The sequence below is a fragment of the Condylura cristata genome, unplaced genomic scaffold (assembly GCF_000260355.1).
Source record: "Condylura cristata isolate star-nosed mole 26May11 unplaced genomic scaffold, ConCri1.0 scaffold00015, whole genome shotgun sequence".
Classification (NCBI taxonomy): domain Eukaryota; kingdom Metazoa; phylum Chordata; class Mammalia; order Eulipotyphla; family Talpidae; genus Condylura; species Condylura cristata.
The window spans coordinates 20,878,177-20,901,509 of record NW_004567116.1 but is presented as its reverse complement, the minus strand read 5'-3'; the positions used below and the strand labels follow the sequence as shown (position 1 = coordinate 20,901,509).

General features: G+C 32.8%; 1 protein-coding gene across 5 annotated transcripts in view; it reads left to right on the top strand.

The window, feature by feature from the left end:
• METTL15 (methyltransferase like 15) overlaps positions 1 to 23,333 on the top strand; it is a 161,591-nt gene that overhangs the window by 70,232 nt on the left and 68,026 nt on the right. For all 5 annotated transcript variants that reach the window (XM_012725040.1, XM_012725041.1, XM_004683586.2 and 2 more), the window contains one exon: positions 6,185 to 6,321. In XM_012725040.1, coding sequence (XP_012580494.1) covers positions 6,185 to 6,321 — 137 coding nt within the window. The remainder of the gene's footprint in view (positions 1 to 6,184; positions 6,322 to 23,333) is intronic.

Sequence of the window (23,333 nt, the reverse complement as noted above, 5' to 3'; positions counted from 1 at the left end):
TTCATTCCCATCAGCAGTGTAGGAGGGTTCCCATTTCTTTATACCTTCACCAGCACTTGTTATTTCTGGGCTTTTTAACATGGACCATTCTCACAGGTGTGAGATTATATCTCACTGGTCTTGATTTGCATTTCCTTGATGATACATGATAATAAACATTTATGTAGCTGGTTGCAATCTCTATGTCTTTTTTTGGATAAGTGTATATATTGGGATGTCGGAAAAGATGTAAGAGTTCATTGTGGATCTTGGATATCAATCCATTGTTAGAATTAAGGCATGTATATAATTTCTTTTATTCAGTATCTTTCCATTTTGTCTATGGCTCCTTTCACTATGCAGAAGCTTTTTAGTTTGATGTATTCCCAGTTGTTTATGTTCTCTTTTGTTTTCTTGTTGGGTATGAATCCCTAATATGAATGTCATATGCTACAGTTTTACTTTAGAAAGATTATCCTATTAACAATCTAACACGAAGAATTAGAAATGATATTAGAGACATACCATTTTCTAGCCTATTGTGATAGTAATTAAAACGGTAATGGAAAGTTTTAAAACACACGTAAGTGATAAAATCAGCAGGACTTGGTAACTAATTGGATTTGGAGTCTATGAGAGAATAAGAATGGGTGAACTCTGAATCCTGCCCAGAAAACAAAATATTCATTGGAAGAAATTTTTAAGTGAAATCAGGCCATATTGTTTACAAATTCAGATGAGAACTTACTATTAAAAATCTTGCACAGATTGAAAGTGACTAATCAACATTAGGGAAATGAAATTGTACTGTGCATGGCTAAAAATGTTTTTATATCCAATTTTAAGTGTTGTTCCAATGTAAAAATTTCAATGGTTAGATCTATTGGATTAAAATATTTCACTTAGTTAGCTAGTGTATATACTGTAAATCAAATTCATTGATTTCTGTCAATCTCCCATTTCAGAGAGCAGCTGGGCTTTCTTAAAGGATATCTTATATGAGAGGTAGGACCAAGTAGTAGTGCTAGGTATGCTATAGACTAGTGGAGGAGTATGTAATAAAATAATGAACTTGTATTCATTCTCTAAGTCCTTCTTACTCTAATTAGCCATGAGTTATTTAAGTGTTTTAATTTTTTGTTTTTATTTTCAAGATCAGTTTGATGTTGTAACCTGCCTTGAACATGCTGTCTTCATGGAAGTCTAAGATTTATTCTCTCAGTCATTAGTCTTTATTAGTTGCCATTCTACATAATAGCTGGAGGTCTATACCAGTACACAGATGCAACTGGAATTTAATTCAAGAGATTATTGTCATAAGATCTTTAAAAAAATTTTAGTGGTATGCTGTGATTGTTATGAACTGTTTTGAAGGCTTAAGGTGCAGAGTTCCTAACTGTATCTATCTTCATATTAAGAAAAAAAATGTCTTTTCAAAGAACAGCTTTATTTCAGTGTGATTATATAATTTCAATGGGGGAGTATTATGAAACAAAGTGAACAAAGTGGAAAGAGCCCAGTATCTTGGTTTTGATATTATTAGCTTTGCCCTCAACTAGCTACCAGCTACCCTCTGCAAGTCTTGATCTCCTCATAAGTAAAATGAGGGGGTGGAATAAAAAGTCTGCCATGTCCCTCTGAACTCTGAAATTCTGTGACTGTACCTGATCCATAGCAGATCCACGTCTGGAACTCAACTGTTAAAGTGTGACTCATCTTGGTGAAAGGTAGACCTAATTATTTCTTTGATATTTAGAAGACCATGGGAATAAAATGTCATTTACTTGCATTTGATTAAAAGAGCTAATCTAAATTAAGAAATGTTAATTTTTTTTTAAATTTCAAATGTAAAGGAGACTACTCAGCAAATAAAAATGTGCTGTGGAATTATAGTATAATTAATTATAGATCCTTATTAATGTTCTGGATAAGTTCTGTTCATTAATATTTCAATTTGTAATATTAGGAATACATTGATGTTAATTAAATGATAATAGTTGAACATCCTGTGACTATTTTATGTAGCCCTGTGTGCTGAGTCCTATATCTTAAATAGTATTTTGGATTCATATATGCAAATGAGTATTGCTGTGTTTATCATCAGTACCTTGGGAAACTTGAGTTCTTTTTTCATTTTACAACGTTAAATATACACTGGGCATCTACGATGGCATCTACTACTGGGCATCTTCTCTGATACTATGATATTTAATTAGAGGCAAATTTTGAGAATTATAGTTATGAATCTCTTCCCCAAGTGCTATTTTCTTCTTTAAGCCACCAGCATTTTCATTACGAGCCCCTGTACAAGAAACCATTAATCTCACTCGTCTTCCTGACTCCATACACCATTCAGACTATGTAGAAACCTTACATCTTGTCAGCTCATGCCACAGTTAGAACCCAGAGGACTGAAGGTCCTGCTTCTCATGTGTTTAGAGGGATACCTGAATCTCTGATAACACTCAGAACCCGGTGACTGAGGGTTTGTCCTCCCTCAGTTCACAGTCCAGTCTGCTGTTTTGAGATTTTATCACTTGTCAGTCACTTCATAGGTTCAATGCTTTCTTGGAGTTTTCCCATCTTTCCATCTATCTTTGACACCATTTTAGAGAAATCTCTTTTCCTTAAATATAATACTATCCATGAAAACTAACATTTGCTTTCTGAACTTTATTTATTTTTGTCTTGCTAAAATACAGAAAAGTGATTATCTTTAAATAATAGAAAGAATAAAAAGTTTTGTTTTTCTCCCATGTAAAATCTTCAAGATACAGATATTCTAAAGGTCTAAGTTGATAGGTAACTATATAAAAGGGAGAGTGGGTTGAGAGAGAGAGATCAAATGTTGTCCTGCTACACAAAGACATTACTTTCCAGGCTTTGAGTTCCAATGGGAATAATTGAGCTTTAAAAAAAATAAACTTTTCTTTAATCCTACCATGATTCTTTTCATGCTGTTCATCCCCCCCCCCCTTTTTTTTTTCTTTCTTTCACTTCTATTCCTTTTTCCCTTCTTCTTAATAGTAAGGTAGTAAGGTGATCTTAATGAAGTCACACTGTGTTTCCGCATCTGAATTTTCTCTTATAGAAATCATTTTGTTCATACTCCCTTATAGAGCTTTTGTTAGACCAGATGGGAAAACACTAATACTTGGTAAATCTTAAAGCAGCATACAAATAACAGATTTTTCAGATTTAATGCAGAGGAAGAATGATGTGAGAAAAAGCATAGGTTTAAGAGCCAGGTATACCTGGATTCAATTCCTGCAGTTGCTTCTTACTCGTTCATTGTATTCTTAGTTTCTGTAAATGTAAAACCTATTAACACTTCATTATTTGTAGGAGGAATAAAATACCTTGTCAATCTCTGTGAGGTAAACAGAGGTATATTTTATACTTAGATGAAGCAAATGAAGCTTAAAGAATTAAAGTAATTGAGCCAGGATTATAAAGAATGAACTCTCAGTGGCAAACCTGTATTTAACTTTTTAGATTATAACAAATAATTTCAAAGATAGACTCTGTATGTTTGGAGCTTTAGAAAATACATTTAAATGTGTATAAGAGGTACATAGAAATGAGTTCCTTGATATAAAAGAACACATTTATTTGTTCTTGAGAACTTCTTAAGAAAAAAATTGTTCTCTTTATTAATTTTTATAAATCTTTGAATGTGGTCTAATGTTAGTGACCTAGTTGTCTGCCTTTGGAATTGGAATTCTGGGTGACAAATAAAACTGATGTTCTCATTTTTTATGAACAACTTATATTAGAATTTGTAAAATGAAAGTTGATTCCAATTCCCTATTAAACCAGGACATATGGTGGGGTTCATTTCTAGTTTCATAATTCCCATTTGTTTCCCCATTTTGCTTTGGTGTTACACTTGACTGGTAATAATAGGTTATTTTTCTTCTTATGGAAGCTTCCTTGATTATCAGTACATCTCCAAGGGCATAATCATGATCTATTAAAAAATAATCATGTAAATTATGATTATCTCACATTTCCCAGAATATTTTTAATGATGAGGAGTTTAAAAAAATAAATTGATTGGGACTTTCTTGGCTTGGGATAATGTAATCATATGCAAATTATTTTATTTGATATATTCTTAGTTTAAATCCATGGGTATTGTAAGATTTGATTTTGGGATATAAGAAAAGTGATTTATGGTTTTTCCTAGGAAATGTTTTTTGTTTAAATTATGTTAATCCCTAGCAAATAAAACCTGAAGTAACTTACAAAAGTAGAAGCTTTTTACCTAGTCTTGAATGCATAAAATAATTTTACATATTGGAAAAATTAATTATTTCATCTTATATATGTACTCCTAACAACCATACAGTAATAAGGCTTTCAAGTGTTGTTTTAAAATTGCCTTAAATGATGAAAAATATATGTCACCATATCTTTTGTGTTGGTTAAGGGTTAGATGTACAAGATGGGTTTATACTAAAAATATTTTTTTTAAAAAAGATGTGCTTGTACATTTTTATTACTTTTACATTTCTCATATTTTATATCCTCCCTCATCTCATTTTCAATCAGGTGATTTCTTACTTATTATACTCTGAATAGCAGAATAACTTTCTTGAGGTCTTGATCAGAGGATGGGACTCAGCATATCTTAGAACAATTAAAGAATAATTGTCTTTCTTTGTGGTCACTCATCCTGACCTAAGTTGTAGTGTTCAGAGGAGGGAACTGTTCAAGTACATTACAAGAATTTTCTATTTTTGTGCAATGTACACATTTTTAAAAAAGATGTACATTTGGACATATTTTAAAATATTTCTCAAAGTGCTGCATGTAGCATATGTTATTTCTCATGGTTTTAATATAATCAGAGTAATTGTTTTTATTTTCATAATACCAATAAAAATTAATGAAAGGGCACAATAAACTCATCTCTGTGAGGACGTGCTGTGGGTGTCTGGACTTCCACATAAACCACCAGCAAACTAACTTGTTCTCAGATATGTCAGCATGTCTTATGGTCAGCATATGGTTCATTGCCCACCTGTCACCTATTTTCTTTAGAATGACCAAATAAAATAGCCAAAAGGTAGATTCAGATCCAGTAAACTGTATTTTATATCTAAAATGATCCAAACACTTAAAGACAAACATTGCTGAACATCATGTCCTATTATCCTGCTAAAATTATACTGCAAGTCTTCCTCTCTCAAAAGTGTCTTGGGATCATTATGTCACTATACCAATTAGATAGGATACTAATGATATCTTCTTTTCTAGACCTTCCTTCTTCAATCCTGAAGAAATAAGAAAATACTAATAAGTTTATGTGACTTTCCCAAAAACATATAGCTACTTAGAAAACTAGAACTTACGTGTTTTGATGTATGTTCTGAGCTTTTTCCCAGGTCAGATTTGTTTTTTGTTTTTTTCATTTAAAAAAAAAAGATTATTTGTGCATACAGAACTAGGGTACAGGCCAGAGGTGCAGGAACAGTGAGGGAATTCACTAGAGACAGAGTGGGGAGTAGAACAGGTGGACTGGTGAAGTATACTGTTGAGGGGAGCGGGGGGGTTTGTCAGAAGAGGTCTGCCACCCCATGTGGTCACCTCCTAGACATGCGGGGATCAAACTCATTCTGAAGTGGCTTTATAATAAAAGTATAGATATTCTTAGTGCTATGCTTTAACCCACTGCGCCACAAGGGAGGACCCTTTTTTTTTTCCATTTTTTTTTAGTTTATGTCTTAAAAGACTTTTTTGTGACTCTGTTAGTATATTCTCTCTTGCTCCATCCCTTTCTCTCCCACACCCTTGAATATCTATACTTTTATTATAAAGGATTAGTAACATTGATACATAAAATGTGGATATACCCAAATGATGAGAAATTGTTGGAATTATTAGAAAGAGCCAGGTACAGGAAAGCAATAAAAAGCTACCAGCTCAACAATATGGGAATTCTGATTGTGAATGGAAATGTTTGGTCTTAACTTGCTACCTTTTGCCAGATATTGTCATTTTACTGATACGTTGACTTGTTCATTTGCCCTGATCACTCAAAATTGAACCAATCTCGTGTATGATAAGTGGAAGTGTATGCCAAATGATTATAATTGTTTTCTACTGCCATCAACTTGAAAATTATTGTGTGCCTCTATAAATTAGGTTAGTTAGCAAGAACATTCATGCTAAGTTGTAATTTCCTTTTCTTGTTGGCTAGGTTTTTCTAGACATGACATTTGGCTCTGGAGGACACACGAGAGCTATTCTACAGAAGGAATCAGATATTACCCTGTTTGCCTTAGACAGAGATCCAGTGGCTTACACAATAGCTGAACAACTTTCAGAATTATATCCGTAAGTAATACTTTTGTATAATTTTTAAATTTTGGTGCTGAGTTGTACAGAACTTGGTTTAGGTTTACCATCTTGCAATTTGTTTTCATTTGTAGGAAGTGATGCTTCACTAAGTATTTCCTCCCAGAGGTAGTACAAAAAAATTTTTTTGTGTGTATATGTGCTTTCATTTCCATTTTATTCTACTTATTTATTTTATTATTTTACATATTTTTACACCATTCTTCATTTTTATACAATGTATGCTTTGTCATCTTGAGTGTAATCTCTGAATTTCCCACCACCAGTTCACCATGCACCATCACCAAAGTTTCTTGTGCTCTTCCCACCCCTGTTTTGCTCCTACTTCCTCCTCTGCACCTGCAGACTGTCTCTAGTTTATAGTTGCCTACTGATTTTCATTTTTACTTTATTATAATTATACTTTTTCTCCCCAGATCCTTAATTTGGATCCCCTGCATTTCTCCTATAAGTGAAACTATTTGGTACTTTTCTTTTTCATTTTGGCTTATTTCACTAAGTATAATCCCTTCCAGCTCCATCTATGTTGCTGTGAATGGCATGAGTTAATCTTTTTTGATTACCAAGTAATATTCCATTGTGTATATATACCACATCTTTTTGATACAGTCATTCATTTATGGGCACTGGGTTGTTTTCATATCTTACCAATTGTAAATAGTGCTGCAATAAACATAGGGGTGCAGGTATCCCTTTTGTAATTACAGACTGTAAATAGTCTATTAACCATAAAATGGATTAGGATAGTAAATAAAATACATTTCACAATGACCAAAAATACTTGCAATTTGTATCTGACTCTTAAAGAGTAGGAAAAAGCAATGACTTTTACTAGTAGCAGTCATGTTAAAAGTGAAAACTTCAGTTCATTTTATGGTGAATCAGCATAGTTTTGAATATTTAAACTTTATATAGTATTAAAGAAAAATAAAGGAAATCCAAGTTCACTAAAGTATATAAATATGTATTTCAGAAGGAAATGCTAGCATATCTAATTCATTCATTATTTAATTAATAAATAATTTAATTATTAATACATATTTTATTCCTATTTAACTTTGAAATTTTTTTTTTAAAGATTTATTTATTTATTCGTACAGAACTGGGGTACAGGTCAGAGATACAGAGGGTGAGAGGATTCACCAGAGACAGAGTGGGGTACAGAACAGGCAGATTGACGAAGTACACTGCTGAGGGGAGCAGCAGGCGGGTCAGGAGAGATCTGCCACGCCATGTGGATCTCCTCTGGGGTAGGCGGGAATCGAACTCATGAGGAAGTGGCTTAAGCTTCTTTGTGTTGTGCTTTAACCCTCTGTGCCACCATGGAGGGCCCTTAACTTAGAAATTTTAACAAAAATAGTGAGTTAATTATTGATGACCATTGTGTTTATCAACATACCATTAATATGGTGATATGAGCCCTCCCTGTACTCCTGAATAAATCTGACAAACATTTTTCATTAAAACTTTCTAAGTTAAATAGGAATAAAATATAATTTTAGTTAAATTTAAAATATCTCTGTTAACCAAAGGAAAACAGTTATTTTCCCAAAAGACGAACTCTTAAGGTGAAGCACAATTATGTCAAAATCAGGAAGTAAATATAGACTAATTTCTATAAACATTATTTTTAATAAATAGTTTTGGATGATCTGGCAATGAAATTAAGAATAGAAAAGCCAATAGCCTTTTTCATACTGATTGACTGAATTCTTAAATACCCAAAGGATTTAATTGTAAAATTAATGAGGTGATATGATATGATGTTTAAATACAAACTTAAATATCTACTTAAGTAATAAATATATAGAGTAATAGGAAAAATATATTTTATTTCTGAAAGAGCAGGGAATTAATGACAGGATCACTTAGAATAAAAGAAAGAGAGAAAGCATGCCTCAAATAAGACCATCACATAAAGTCACTATAATAACTAATATGCTATTGGCATAGTATAGGTAATTATATTAGTGAAGGAGAGAATTCATATTGAATCCACTGTATAAAATAATTTGCTACATAATTTAATTCTTTGAGAAAATAATTATTATATATGTAGTGTTGCTGTAATGTCTACCAAACTTGAAAAAATAGAATGGTCCTCTATTTTAAATGAAAATACAAATTAGCTTTCAGATATAAAAGTATGAAAATTGAAAACAGAACTTTTATCAGAAAATTGAAGAAATTATATATACAATCTTAGGATAAGAGAATTTCTTAAGAATAGAAATCACAGACCTATAAAAATAATGAAAATTACTATATACAATTTTAACGAATATATGGCAAAAAGCATATCACAAAACTTCTGAACAGTAATGTTGGAAAAGAAGTATTAATTATTTAGATGGCTGGCAAGAGTTGTATTTTATGGGAGGGAGACTATCTTTTTTATCAATCCTTATCAATTTACAACTCACACCCCTGTAATGAAAGACAGATTAACGAGATTATAACGTAAATATGTTTTTAATCTAAATTTTTATGTGACACAGGGACCTTTATAAGAAAATGAAAATTGTGGGAAAATATGTAAAAAAATATATGAGTTGGCTATAGTAAACAAGGAATTTAGCAAGACCCATTCATTCAGATTCCTCGCCTTGCCCCCTTATTTTCACAAACAAGGATTCTTCTTCCCTTTAATTATTGGGAAGGTATCTTAATGAGGGTCTTATGACCTGTTTCTGGGGAAGAAAAGAAAGTTATTCCTGTATCTGTCCTTTCTCATATTTCTCTAGTTAAAAATATTCTGTGTGTTAAAGTACTGTATTTTAAGGCAATGCATCCTGACCCCATCAATATTTACCATACAGGAAGAGTCCTTCCAAAATTGATGATAACCATTTCCAATCTGAAAATTAGGCAAAGGATATAGAAGGGTCATTCATAGAAAATTAAGGTATGAAAAATACTGTACATCAGTAGCATTAATGAGGGAAATGACATTAAAATAATAATAGTAAAATATTTTATGCTTGACCAGACTATAAATACATGGCACTTTTGAAAGTGAGTATATGGAGACAAGGATATTCTCATCTATTTTTGGGTGGACATCTTATAATATTTGTGTATATATATATATATATATATATAATCTGCTTAAAACCTATCTCATCTGACTAAAAGTGTCAGTATTTAAGGAGACATCCTTAAATTTGTGTCAGATTTTGTGTGTTCATTTCTCTGTACATTTTCATGTACATCTTGGGAAAGAAGAAATTAATAGTGCAGGGAGGTATGAAAAACAACGGTTAGAAAAAACAATCCAAGAAAAACAAACTGTAACTAGATTTCTGTGGTACTGAGGTAGAGGCCTCAAATACGTTGTTGGAGCTGAGAGAGCTGGCCTCAGCCTACCACCTGTGGACAGAGGAGCTAGGTTTAAGTTGGCTCCCTGGAGCAAACAGGCCTTCAAGTCTACACTGACCTAAGTGCAGGCAAGGGTGGACTTTTCGTCCTTTTATATCTAGTGGTAGGATCCTAAATATACTGGTCAGATTTGAGCTAAATGGACCAATCTGATTTGATCTCTCTAGCTGTCACTCGGTTTGAAAATGAAAAATAAGCTGATTGGGGCTAAACAGATCAATCAGGCTCAAGGGTCGAAGACCCTGAAGATACAAGGCAGAACTATGAGAAAGCCTGAGTAAGTGGACAGCTAACTTCTGAAGAGAGAAGTCAATAGCCAGTCTCCAAAGAAAGAACAAGGAGTTAGCAGTTGGTCTCTGAAGAGAGACATAAGTGAGTCTACATCTAGCCTCTAAAGAGTGGTCAGTCAGCAGCTGGTCTCCTAAAGGAAGAGAATCAGGAGATGGCCTCTAAAGAGAGAAGCAGCAGTTATCAGCTAGCTTCTGAAGAAGATTTATTTGGACCACCTTCAAAGAAGAAGGATTTTATAGACAGCTTCTGAAGAGAGACATATTCAACAGATGACCTCCTTTGGCTTCACCAGACCTCTGTAGACTTCTAGATCTGGAGACCTTCAGAGAGATTGGGCTGCTCTGTCTGCCTCTAGCTCTGTCTCTGAAGTCATCTTAAAGAGGCATTGTCGGGTTTAGCCTAGTATCTCAAAGCTTACAAAGACCATAACCTTTGCACAAAGATCATAACCTTTGCTCCTCCAGCACCGTATCTTGTTGCTAATGAGCCCGTCATTAGCTGCTTAATTTGACATCTGGCCCAGCCTTCAAACTGCTTCTGTGGGCAGCTATAGTGTCACCACATCTTCCATGAGTGTTCTTTGTTTGGGACTTCTGGACACTGTGGACACTATCTGGGATGAAACAGCTGGCCATGTTTAGTTCTTGAAACTCTTTCCTTTTCCCCAGTCTCCTGTTTGTCCTTATTATTGGACCCTGAGCCCAAGTGGTATTTCAGTTGTGCATGAGGATGAGAAGAGCTGTCCCTGTTCTCAGCACTATCCCTTAGTACTCTGAGCACTGTTTCAAGTACTCTTTATGGGCCTCCCTGGTGGCCTTAGCGTTAATTCTGAGCACTGTCACCACTACAATCTGAGTTTCATCCCTAGCAAGAAAGCTAACCCACATATGGCACAGTAAGCCTCTCCCTTTATAGTGCTGCTCCCTTTACAGCACTGTATTTCAGTAAATCTTACCTGTTCTGCTCTCCACTCTGAATGGTGAATTCTCTCACCTTTACACACCTCTTACCTATAGCTGTAGGCACATTTAAAAAAAAAAAAAAACTTAAATAAAGAACACTCTTTAGGCACTGTTTTGAAACAGCAATAACAACAACAAAGTACCACACTCAAAGATTTTATCATCACATCTCTACATGAATACCAAGAAATAGATGTGATATTAGATGGAATGGGAAGGGACTATGCTACGTGAAATTAGCCAGAAGAAAAAATGGTAAATATCAGAAGTTTTCACTTATCTGTGGAAAACAGAGGAACCAGACAAAGGGTCAGGAAAAAGACAAAGCTTGCAAGCTGACCATAGATATGAGGAATACAGCGGGGAGGGAGAGAGAGGGGATCAAAACTAGTGGAAAAGCACAGAGGACTATGGTGATAGATCACAGGTGGCTATGGTGCTGGGAGGAATATGGAGACTACACTTGAGAGGAGAAATCAGACACTCTACAACAATTAATGGTGTAAGAAAAATTTAATAAAAATATGTTGTTTTTTATGAATACCTACCTTATTTCACTGTAGAACAAAATATGCATGTGAATATATATGAGAAATTTAATTGTAAGGAAGATGATTGGATAGATGGGTAGATGGGTAATTGGTTGGTTGTTTAGATGGCTGATAAGTAAGAAGGATGAAGAAATTGGAAAAACTATCTTCTTAAAAATATATATGTAATTACAATATGTACACAAAGGCAATGATTTGTCATTTCAATGTGAACATCTCAAGGAAATAGAATAATTTCTTTCATTTATTAACTTCATGTTTTCATAGAGTAGTTCATACTTCTGAAAAATGTTTTTTGCTTTGTCAAACCTAAGTCAGAAATAGAAACATTTTCACAGAAAACTCAGTAATTCTTAGGAAGCCTGAATTCTAGGCTAACCCATTTTAGCTCTTTCACAAAAGATGACATGTCAGATCACCTGTTGTTTAAAAACTGAAACATTTCCCGATTGCCTCTGAAAGCTGTGCAAGAGGAAACACATTTAAATTGCAGCAATAGGGGTTTTGGTTGATTTTTACTGTAGGAAAAGATGGATGTAGGAAGACAGTTTTTAAAGCAATATTTTTTCCTTCTGAATTTAGGCATGATATATGTATGACCTGTATACCAAGTTTGGAGACTATAGGCATACATAAATTAAAAAAATAAAAATATGTTCTTTTTTATGAATACCTACCTTATTTCACTGTAGACCAAAATATGCATGAGAATATATATGAGAAATTTAGTTAATTGAGTCCATTATTTGACTATAATTTTTAAGTAGATTAAAAGTGGTATAAGTTAAAATTTCAGAAAACTTATAAAAGTAGATACACTCATTAGAACAAACTTATAATAAACAGAAAAATATAAATACTTAGACCAAAGTATAATTCTGCTGCCTTAATCAGAATTGTTTTTCTGTAATTTATTCCTCATTCATCTTTTTATTTATCAGTATTTCATTAAATTGTATTTACTTCCTCTTGTATGTACATTTAAAATTTTTTTTTTTTGCTTTTTATACATTTAAATGTTGGAATATCTTGGACAAGATTAAGATATCATGTTGATCAATTACTTTGGATACATAATTTAGAAAGAATTAACTTTCATCCTGTATCCTAATCCAGAAAATTGATAGATTTTCATTTATTCCATGTTTTGCATATGTTTTCTTTTTTCCTCAGTTAAAATAACAAGATACAATGAAGTACTGACAGGGGAAATAAAATAATTTATGATTCTGCTACTACCAATTTGATGTAATTCCCAAGAACCATTTTTGATGTGTGTGTATGTGTGTGTTCATTATGTATGCATATACATGCATACTTTATAAAATCAATAATATTTATATTTCAGCACATTCATATTTTATTAAAATACTTTAAAATTTATTGGATATAGAGCATTTTCTTCATGTAGTTATAATGTATTAGACTTCTCATTCTAAAATAACCTTATCCATGTCCATATTACTATTGTTTAAATATCCCTGTGCTATATTAATTTAAATGTATTTCCTATAAACAACAAATACCAGATGATCTTTATGCAATTAAATCTGAGTATATTTTCTATAACAGAGAAAATAAATATGGATATCACTGTTACATTTTTATTTTCCTATCTTCTCCACTTCCTTGATTTTTAAAATATTATCTTGAATTTTAGACATAAACATATACTATTTCAACAATTATTACCATTTATGTTATCTAGTAATCATAATATAAATAATTTATACTTAGGTCTGTTTCATTCATTTCAATGCCTTCTACTAGACTTTATAATACCATAAGCCCCATTTTTTGAGTGTTTCATATGGGCTCATATCAGTTAATTGATTATAGATTTCATTATGTTTTTATGTGTATTTGTGAAAGGGAGACCTCTTTGGTTTGTAATCCTGGGAAAGTGTTACTCATACTTTCTTATGTTGGCATTAATTTCATTTAGCATAGAATTTGGGAAGTTTTATATATTCTATATGCTACTTTTTTTTTTTTCTCCATCTGACATGTAGTATTGTGGGGAAGTTTGAGGTAACCCAGTTTATTTTTTCTTTTCCAAGGTAATCTGTTACTTCTTTCCCCCTTGTGTAGGCTGGATGTCTACTGAATATATTCATTTGAACATGTTTGGTAATTATAAATTTCACTAAATAATATTATTAATTAATCTGTTTTAGTTAATTGTCCATATACAGTTAACATTTTGGCTTTTGGATCAGTTCTTTTCTCTACCAAGAAAAGCTTTTGTACAGTTTCATCTTGCCCTTGTTTTCTACCTGTAAGTACTTAATATTTGTTGCTTGAAATTCTAATATCTGTTCGTTAAGTCCTTTATTTACTCTCTTAGTATTTTCTGTTACTTTTACTTTGCTGCAGTATTATGGGAAATCTCTTCAAGTCCTTTATTTACTCTCTTAGTATTTCCTGTTACTTTTACTTTGCTGCAGTATTATGGGAAATCTTTTCAAGATTGTTATATATGTTATATATCTGGTTACTTATGGTTTTTTCTTGTTCAAGTTTTAATTCAACTGTTAAATGTGATCTTTCTTACAACAATAATTAATTTGTTGATTTTCTCTTTTCTACCAATTTTACTTTTGTTCTGTTGCTCATTTTAATGTTTTATATCATGGAAAGTAGGCATTTCATGAAAATTTTGAACTACAACATATAAGCACTCAAAGCTTTTCTGCTTACTATAATAAATTATTTTCAAAAGTGTTATTTTCTTTAACTTGAATACAAAGTTCTTTTCTCTTCCAGGATCTCCTTATAGTCCCCATCTTGGTCATGTATTGATGGGTGCCATTTTTACTATTTGAATCGATGGTCGTTTGACCTGCTTATTGTTCAGTCATGAAGTACTGGAATGTTTTAAACTCAAAAATTAATTGAGGTACATAGTCTTCACTTTACAAACTTTTTAGCCATTGGGAATCCTTTTAAAACACCTTGTCAATAGTAGGAGGGCTCTCTTTTCTTATTCTTACTGCAGAATGAAACTCTTAACTGCTACTATGGTAATCTCTTACTCTCTAGCCTTTTCATTGTAAAGGCATTCTTTATCAGCCAGAGCATATTTGACATATTCTATTCATTTCTGTCCATGGTGTTATTATAGGAATTGTATTCCCAAAATGGATGTATAAGAATACTGGTGGCTAGGCGTGAGAAGGTGGTGGGGTAAAGTTGTTTTCAGCAGACTCTAGGGATTCTTGTCCATACAGTTTAATGATTTCTTTAGGTTTTCTCTTATGTGTCTAAGACAGTGGGTGTGAATGTATCATTCCTATCCATTTCCTTAACTGGCTCTCCTGCATGGTCTAATCATACCTTTGATAAAAAGAGATTTTGTTTTCCTGTATTCTGTTTTATATATATATATATATACACACACATATAAATAGTATTTATATGTATTATATATAAATATATATAATATATAAAAATAAATATATATAAATAATATTATAAATACATATACATATATATGTATACACATATACTTTATATATACACACACACATATAAAGATTATTATATATATTAAAGCTATAGAAACTCTATGTATATGCATATATATAAAAGATTATTATATATATAAAAGTTGCAGAAACTTTATATAGGTATATATTTTAAAGTTGCAGAAACTTTTTTATTCAATATTTATTTATGCATACAGAACTGGGGTACAAGTCAGAGGTCCGAAGGGTGAGAGGATTCACCAGAGACAGAGTGGGGAGCAGAACAGGCAGATCGATGCAGTACACTGCTGAGGGGAGCAGCGGGTGAGACTGCAGAGTCTGCTGCGCCACTTGGATCACCTCCAGGGCCAGGGATCTAATTGGCACTGAAGCGGTTGCCACTAGCTTGCAGTGCTGTGCTTTAACCCATGCGCCACCATAGAGGACCCTATTCTTTTATATTTTTAAAGAACATATTTAGATATCAATAAATACCATTTGATGTTTCGTTAATGTTTGTTTTTAGAAAAGATTAAATGTGTATCAAGAGTTGACTTCCATCTTTCATATTAACATTTACCCCATGATCATTAAATGGCGAATTACAACCTGTTTACTCATATGACAGTTGCATAGTCTATTCTTTAGATCTTTAAGTCTGCCATTTAACTTCTCATCCTTTGAAAACACCATTTGTTATTTAGAGTTAAATTCACATATATGGCCAGGAGCAAGGCAAGTTTAGACCTTATTGCTTTAGGCTTGCCCCTTGTGTTCTTTTTATCACACCACATTATACCAGAAGCAATTCAGTCGCATTTTCTAGCAAAGCTAGGACTCAAATGCAGGCATTTTGTCTCTGTGGCCAGTGTATCTCATATAAAAGAATACATTATCCTTTCTACCTAAAATTTAGACTGCTAGGATAAGATATGAGTCACAGCTGTTATTAATTTTGCTATCCATAGAAGATCAGTTCTGCTATGCTCTGTCAAAGAGAAAGAATTTTATAAATATAAACATACATGAAAAATTGACAACTTGGAAAAATTAACTAGATCACTTAGAACACTTGATGATGGTCTGTCACTTTTGCACTATTTTTGATAATACATGTGTTACTAACATGGGATTTTGTGTTTTGCCTCGTTAAATATTATTAAATATAACTTTGACCAAAGGATAATCAGCCTTGCAAAGGAAGGTGTTTGTTTCGAGAAGTGAAATTACTTGACTCTCTCTTTTACTAAGTATTTAGTTCCAGGACTTGAGGAAAAAATTTATTGTACCTAGAGGTTTCAGTCAGTCTGTAAATTCTGATATTCCCAAAGGGATTATGACATTATAGTCTACAGACCTTACTATGTAACCAGAAAATAGATGAAACACATAATCCATAGTTGTTTAATTGCATTTATGGTTATGGCTAAGAATGAACACAATATATATTTTTTTTCTTCCAAGTAATAATTATTGAGGTAAGTAGGCTTACATCTTTGTATCTGCTCTGGGTTCCAGCTCTACAAATGTTTGCTTTCACTTCCTGCACACCACCAGTGCCCCAACAATCCTCCACTATGTCTCATTGAACCCCTTCTCTTTACCCCTCCCCTCATTACCTACCCCTTTGGTTCCCTAAGATTTTCAGTCACATGTTAAGAGTTTATTATAGATTGGGTTTTACTGACTCTTTGTTATGTTTTTCCATATTCCATATGTAATGGATACAATCCAGGATTTTCCTCCTCCTCCTGACTTCAGTTAGCATTGCCCTGTGTGCCATGTATGTCGTTCTAATGTCACAGTTCACCTGATTCCACATCTGACTAATATTCCATTGTATAGATAGAGACAATACATTTTCCCATCAACCTTTTTGTCTTTGAACAGTTGGGCTGTTTCCATTACTAAGCTATTATAAATACAGGCAGCAGTCAACATAGGCATACATTTAGGTTTTCAAATTAGTATTTTTTATTCTTAGAGTAGATAGATACATGGGGTGGAATTGCCAGGTCACATGATTGATGCATTTTTAACATTTTGAGGAACTGCATACTTTTTCCCCATGGGAATGGGCCAATTTACATGCCCGCCAACCCTGCAAAGGCTTCTTTTTCTCCACATCCTTGCCAACAATTGTTACTGGTCTTTTTGATGTGAACCATTCTCAACAGTGTGATAGTAACTTGTGGTTTTGATTTGCATTTCTCTGATTGTAAGTGACATTGTGCATTTTTCATGTTCCTTGTGGCTATATGTACGTCTTCTTCAGAGACTGCTTTTCAGCAGCCTTCTTTTTTTATTTTTAAGATTCCTTTTTGGCATGTTGCTTTACTTATATATTATGGTTGACAGCCTTTTATAAGATATAGTATGGGCAAAAATTTTCCCCCATTCAATACAGTGTCTATTTTACTGACAGTTTCTTTCCCTAAGAAAACAGTATGTTTTAAGGACAGTATGAATATAGACATTTATAAGAATAATATCTGTTAGTCTAGAAATCCAGGAAAACTGTAAGGGAATAGGTTGACACTTTTTCATTTGTTTGCTACCACAGCATAGGCAATACCAAGACAGCCATATCCTCTAGGCCTTGGGCTCCCCATTTTTCCATACTCTTCTGATAGTCCAATTCTGCAGTCAGATTTCTAGGGTTTGTTTTGATTTAGTTTTATCTGCTTCTATATTTTGCCTCTATAGATATAGTTATACATATGTTGTATTTTATGTATATATGGTATTGCAAGCTAAACCATAGGTCTTTTATTTTTTCAAGATTTATTTACTTATACTTACAAGAACAGAGATGTAGGCCAAAGACGGAGGGAGAGGTTTAAGAGGATTCACTAGAGGCAGAGTAGAAAGTAAAACAGAATGAAATACTCTACTAAGGGGAGCAGCAGGCCAGGCAGGAGAGGTCTGCTGTGCCATATGTATTATCTTCACGGCTGGGACTTGAATTTGTGCTGCAGTGATTGTGGAATCTTCATAGTGCTAGGGACTAGGGAGGTCCCTCAACCGTAGTTCTTAATATGTATATCGATCAACATTTTTTGCAAGTTAACTATGCAGTATGACTAAATTTCACGTATTTGTTTACATTGTGTACTAAGTGTTCATTCAAGACAGAAACTCTGTTTAATTAACAACCCAGCTCTCTACTTGAAATATGTATAGATAAGTTTCAAACAGAATAGAAACTAATGTTGTAATGACATTTATTCTACCTAGGACTCTTGTTACCTGGAAAACCCAATTTGCCTTGATAATTAGAACCACCTGAAAATTGCCATCCCTTAAACTTGTAATTTGCCTATTTTTTTCCAATGAAGGAGATAGAATATGACATATAAACACTGCCTATAAAGGATGCATAGTTGAGGAAGTGAATAGAGTTTTAAAGTAAGTGATAAGGACATAATGTCTAATAAGAATGCTTACAGTGTATGACATTGAAAATAATTTAACTTTTCTCCTTTGGAAATATAATAGTAACTTGAAGAAGAGTTGAGAACAGGCTTCAGAGTTTACTTGATCTCACCTTCAGCATATGAACTGTTTGTCTTTCAGTTTTCTAGGTAGACCTTTTTGTGAATTCCTACCAAGTATGCCAATAGTCTTCACTCTCCTAACTTCTTTTCTCCACTCTTGTCACCCTGATCCCTGGAAGATTTTTTTTTTATTTCTCTGTAGGCTTCCTTGTCTTTTAGATTTTGGTTAGGTTCAGCAAATGGGAGGCGTTGGTAAAAAGTCAGAGCACAGAGTGAAATCAGGAGAATTAGTAATGGCCCCATTCCTCTTCAAAGATCATGTTCAGACTTTCTGTTACCAAATATACCCTGATCTGTGGAATTCCAGTCACCACTTCTTTCCCTTTTCACCTTTTAGCTTCAGAATGTTTTTTCAATCCCTTTTTGAATCTTCCTAATCTAGTCATATATTTGTAATTGGATTCTTCATTAAGCTTTTCCCACTAACACTATTTGAATATCCTGTTTTTTTCTTGTCAGGAAGTTTGCAGCTTAACAGAGTCTCTGAATCTTCTTTATCTCTAACTGTATCCCTCTCCTTTGCATTCATCTGGATCTGACTTATTTCAAGTGTCCATATGCAATGATAGAAGAATAGTTGAAATTTTAGAATTAAACCATTGCCATTTGAATTGCAAGTCTGCTTCTTTCTATAGGTCTGCTCTTTCTTTTCCTTCTCCCCCGTAAAGCTCTGGAACTAGTGAGGTCTTAAATAGGCAATCTAACCTTTCTGAGTTCATAGTATTATTTCCAAAGTGAGGTACTATTAATATCAATCTCATTCTGTGTTATGGGGATTAAATAAAATTGTCATTAAAGTGTTTACTGTACAGTTCTTTAATAAAAACTAGATATAGTTGCTACATTATAACAATTACTATGTAAGATAAAATATAATCATGCTATTTATTATTGAATCTGGAAAGTTTTCCTGGCATACACCAAATGATGATTGACTGTTTCTGCTTTTTCTACTTGGCTCCTTAACATGAATAGATCAGGGGTATGGGACTCTATAGCCAATTGCCCTCACTTTATAAAATATTCTGGCATCTGCCTTTTATTACAGGTTCTTAGTGTAAATACTGAGAATTATACCTGTCACATATCCAAGACTGTTCCATTTGTATCACTGCCTTCTATTTTTCATCCCAAGTTTAGTTTTTATCTGTTGTGATCTCTCCATCAATTCTTGACTTTGGGCCAAAATAGCTCATATTTTATGTATGTCATCAGTCAATCAGAAGGCCTTCTTGTGTGTTTTTTTGTTTTTTGAATCTAGGCTTCTATATTCATGTGCTGTTGGTTTTCCAAAATTTACTTTTTCTTACTAAAGAAAGTTGAAGGCTTTCCAGAGTTTAATTTTTAACACCTTTCCCCCCCCTGAAATCTGAAAATTCTGAAAGGCTGATTCCTGAGTTATCTTCATTGCCTATAGATTTATGTCTTTCTTATTACCTTTTAGCTTATTACTAGCATGTGGAGATAAGTGTAAGTAATATTTCAAGTAAACTCAGATTTTTGCTTGCTGACAGTATGTATAGATCTATATAATTAACACCTCTACATTCCTTCCCAAGTGGTATTATAGGTTTATTTCTTAGAATATTTAACTTAAAAGTTTACAAAACTGATTCATAAAGTCGCCATGCATATTTGAAATGCAAATGATATTTCATATTATGATAGCTGTGAGAAAATGGAATTACCTCTTCACAAACTTAAGATAATCCATTTTTATTGCCTGCGTCATTTGAACATATCCATATGGTACCAGGATAAGAATAGCAGCTTGTTCAGCATAAGAATGACTATACCTAGAAAGACTTCATTTTATCTTGGATAAACAGTACATATTTAGAGACATATTTTATTACATATGAAAAAATTAGTGAAATCCTTTATGTTTGGGCTTCTGAGTTTATGAAAAACTGAAAACAATAGTATTCTCTCTTATACTATAAACTAATTAAATAAAAATAAATTTGCTATAGTTAGATGTATAATTCTCCTGCTCTATAGCTCCAGTTTTGTCTGATATTTAAAGTTAAACTGAGACAAGCAGCTACTGAATTGGATTATGTGTTTTAGTATTTTATTTTTGTCTCAAGAGAATACAATATAAATTTAATACACATTTCAATATGAGGAATGCTCAAAACCCAAAGATAATGTCTCTGTACCATAATGTCTCTGCACCACAGATCAGGTTGGAAAATCTGGAAGGAAAAATACCAAACATATTCTAAACCCAAACTTAAAATTATTTTTGGAACAGCTATTCTTATTTTCTGTTAGTATTGTTTGTTACTCATGTCATTCTATTAAAGAAACCCTATTTTAGTATTGAATTAAGCCCTAAACATTCTGGAAATATAGTTGGATAAAAAGGCCAATATAATCCCTTCCTATTTTATCAGGAAAGACACATATTAAGCAAGCGATTACAACAGAAGTATTATATATTATAGGAATATGTTTATAAAGTATGGAAGAACTGACTGTTACTTAAATAAAATGCATTACTACAAATTAATTTTGAGAAGGAGAACTCATTTCAGAGGACATATGAACACTTATGAGTACCAGTAAAATGTTGTATCAAGTTATCATTGATCAAGTTAAATGTGCTATTTAAGTTATACTTCTATACAGAAGGATTTTTCCATAATAAAATTTTTGAAGGTTTTCAGTAATGAACCATAATTTTTCAGATAAACTTTTTGGCTTTATCACAGGGGGCCATTGAAGACTTGACCTCTGTCTCTGTCTAGATTGATCTCCTCTGACTCCATCCAGTTTCTTCATGAAATGCAAAATAACTATAACAAAACCCATCATGTTACATTGAAACAATTTCTATTGTTTTCATGTACCTGGAGTGTTATTTACCCCACTATTCTTTTAAGTTTAGATATTCTGTCCCTCTGAAAGTCATCTGTGACTTCCACCTTGATTTAATATCCTTTTCTCTTCCTCATCACACCTTATGCTACCCTTAGCCAAACCCTTAACATACTAATCCATTTGATTTACTTCCATATGTTAATGCTCCTTACAGTATAGTTCCCTTTTACTTGAGACTGTACCTTTAAAATTCTTTAGTAGATAATTGATTGTCATATATGGGTACAATGAATAAATGGATGGTTTCTAGTTTCTATGTTGATAGACAAGAAATGTGTTTGTAAAATTCTGAGTTTATCTTGTTTTCTACTTCATAATATAAGTAGGATTCTTCTAAACTCCAAACTATTCTTTGTTATAATATTGTTAGTCTAAATTTAAGTTCTACAGAGAACTAACAGGCTGCCTAAAAACTTCTCACTAAATATATATTAAGAAATAGGAGATAAACTGATTAAATATACTATGCCTTTTAATGAGTTTACAGTCCTTACATTTTTTATTATGGAGCGATATTTTCACTTTTGTTTCCATTTTGAGGCCCTACATACTATATTAACATATTTGGGGCTGTATATATTCCAAAAGGTATTTAGTTAACATATAAGAAGCCTTATTTCATTTTCCAGTAATTCTGTTCTGTTTTTGTTTTACATTGAAAAATTCATTAACACATCAAACTCCTTTTGATAAGATCATTTGATTTAAAAAATGCTCTAAAAATTGATATTAAATTAAACAATGACTAAAGGTATCAGGATGTATAGACTAATTTAGAGAACAATTTTAATATTAAAATTCATACCTAATTTGTATTTGGGAGAATTACTTTTTATATTGGCAACATAAGAGGAACATATTGTGTGCACTGTGTAGGCTCAGTGTAGGATTTTCTGCACTAAAACTTTGCAGTGATATTGGTTAATTGCTAGATTTCAGGCACCTTTGTAACCTTCATTTTAGTGGGTGTGAAAGATTTTTTTGTAAGGGATATTGCTACTGTCAGAATTTTATTTTTTTTGCCTGGAACCTCAAGAGCAATCCCCATGTTAAAGGCATCCCCAGAAAACTTGTCAAAGGATTTCCACCTACACTCTGAGTAGCTAACAGGGCTTGACCCATTTTTTCCCTTATGAAGGTAATAGCATATGCATCATGGGAAAAAATAGAGTAAGTGCTTGGCTGAAGTTTGAAATTTCAAAAGATTACTTTTATGGAAGGAATCAAAGTGGAATCCAAAGTTAGTCTTTACTTGTTATAATTGGAAATATTTCTAATAGCAACCTATGTTTCTTCTATTAAAAATCACATTTGATATGAATATGGTTTTATTTTTAGTGGTTTAAGATGTGTATTTGAGTTATCAAATGTATGCAGGTAGGTGCCCAAAGTAGAACACCTTGTAAATAAAGAACTTTCCTTTATACATAAGTTTTAGAATCCAAAGTTTTTTTTTTATAAACCACTTTATTGAGATATGTACAAGGTATATTTTTAATATATACCATTTGATGAGATTGTAGGTAAGTATAAATCTGTGAATCATCACTACAGTGTATGCCATTAATATATGTATCACTTACAAAAGTTAGCCCCTTCCCTGTTTGTTTATTTATAAGAACAACTGACATAATAGTCTTGAAGTAGAGCTCTTCTAGAACTTATTTATCTTGATAACTGACTCTTTTTTAAAGATTTATTTATTTATGCACACAAGAACTGGGTATAGGCCAGATGTGCAGGGGCAGTGAGAGGATTCACCAGAGACAGAGTGGGGAGCAGAACAGGTTGACTGATGAAGTGCAATGCTGAGGGGAGCAGTGGGCAGGTCAGGAGAGGTCTGCCGCGCCATGTGGGTCACATCCAGAGCCAGGGATTGAATTCATGCTGAATGGGCTT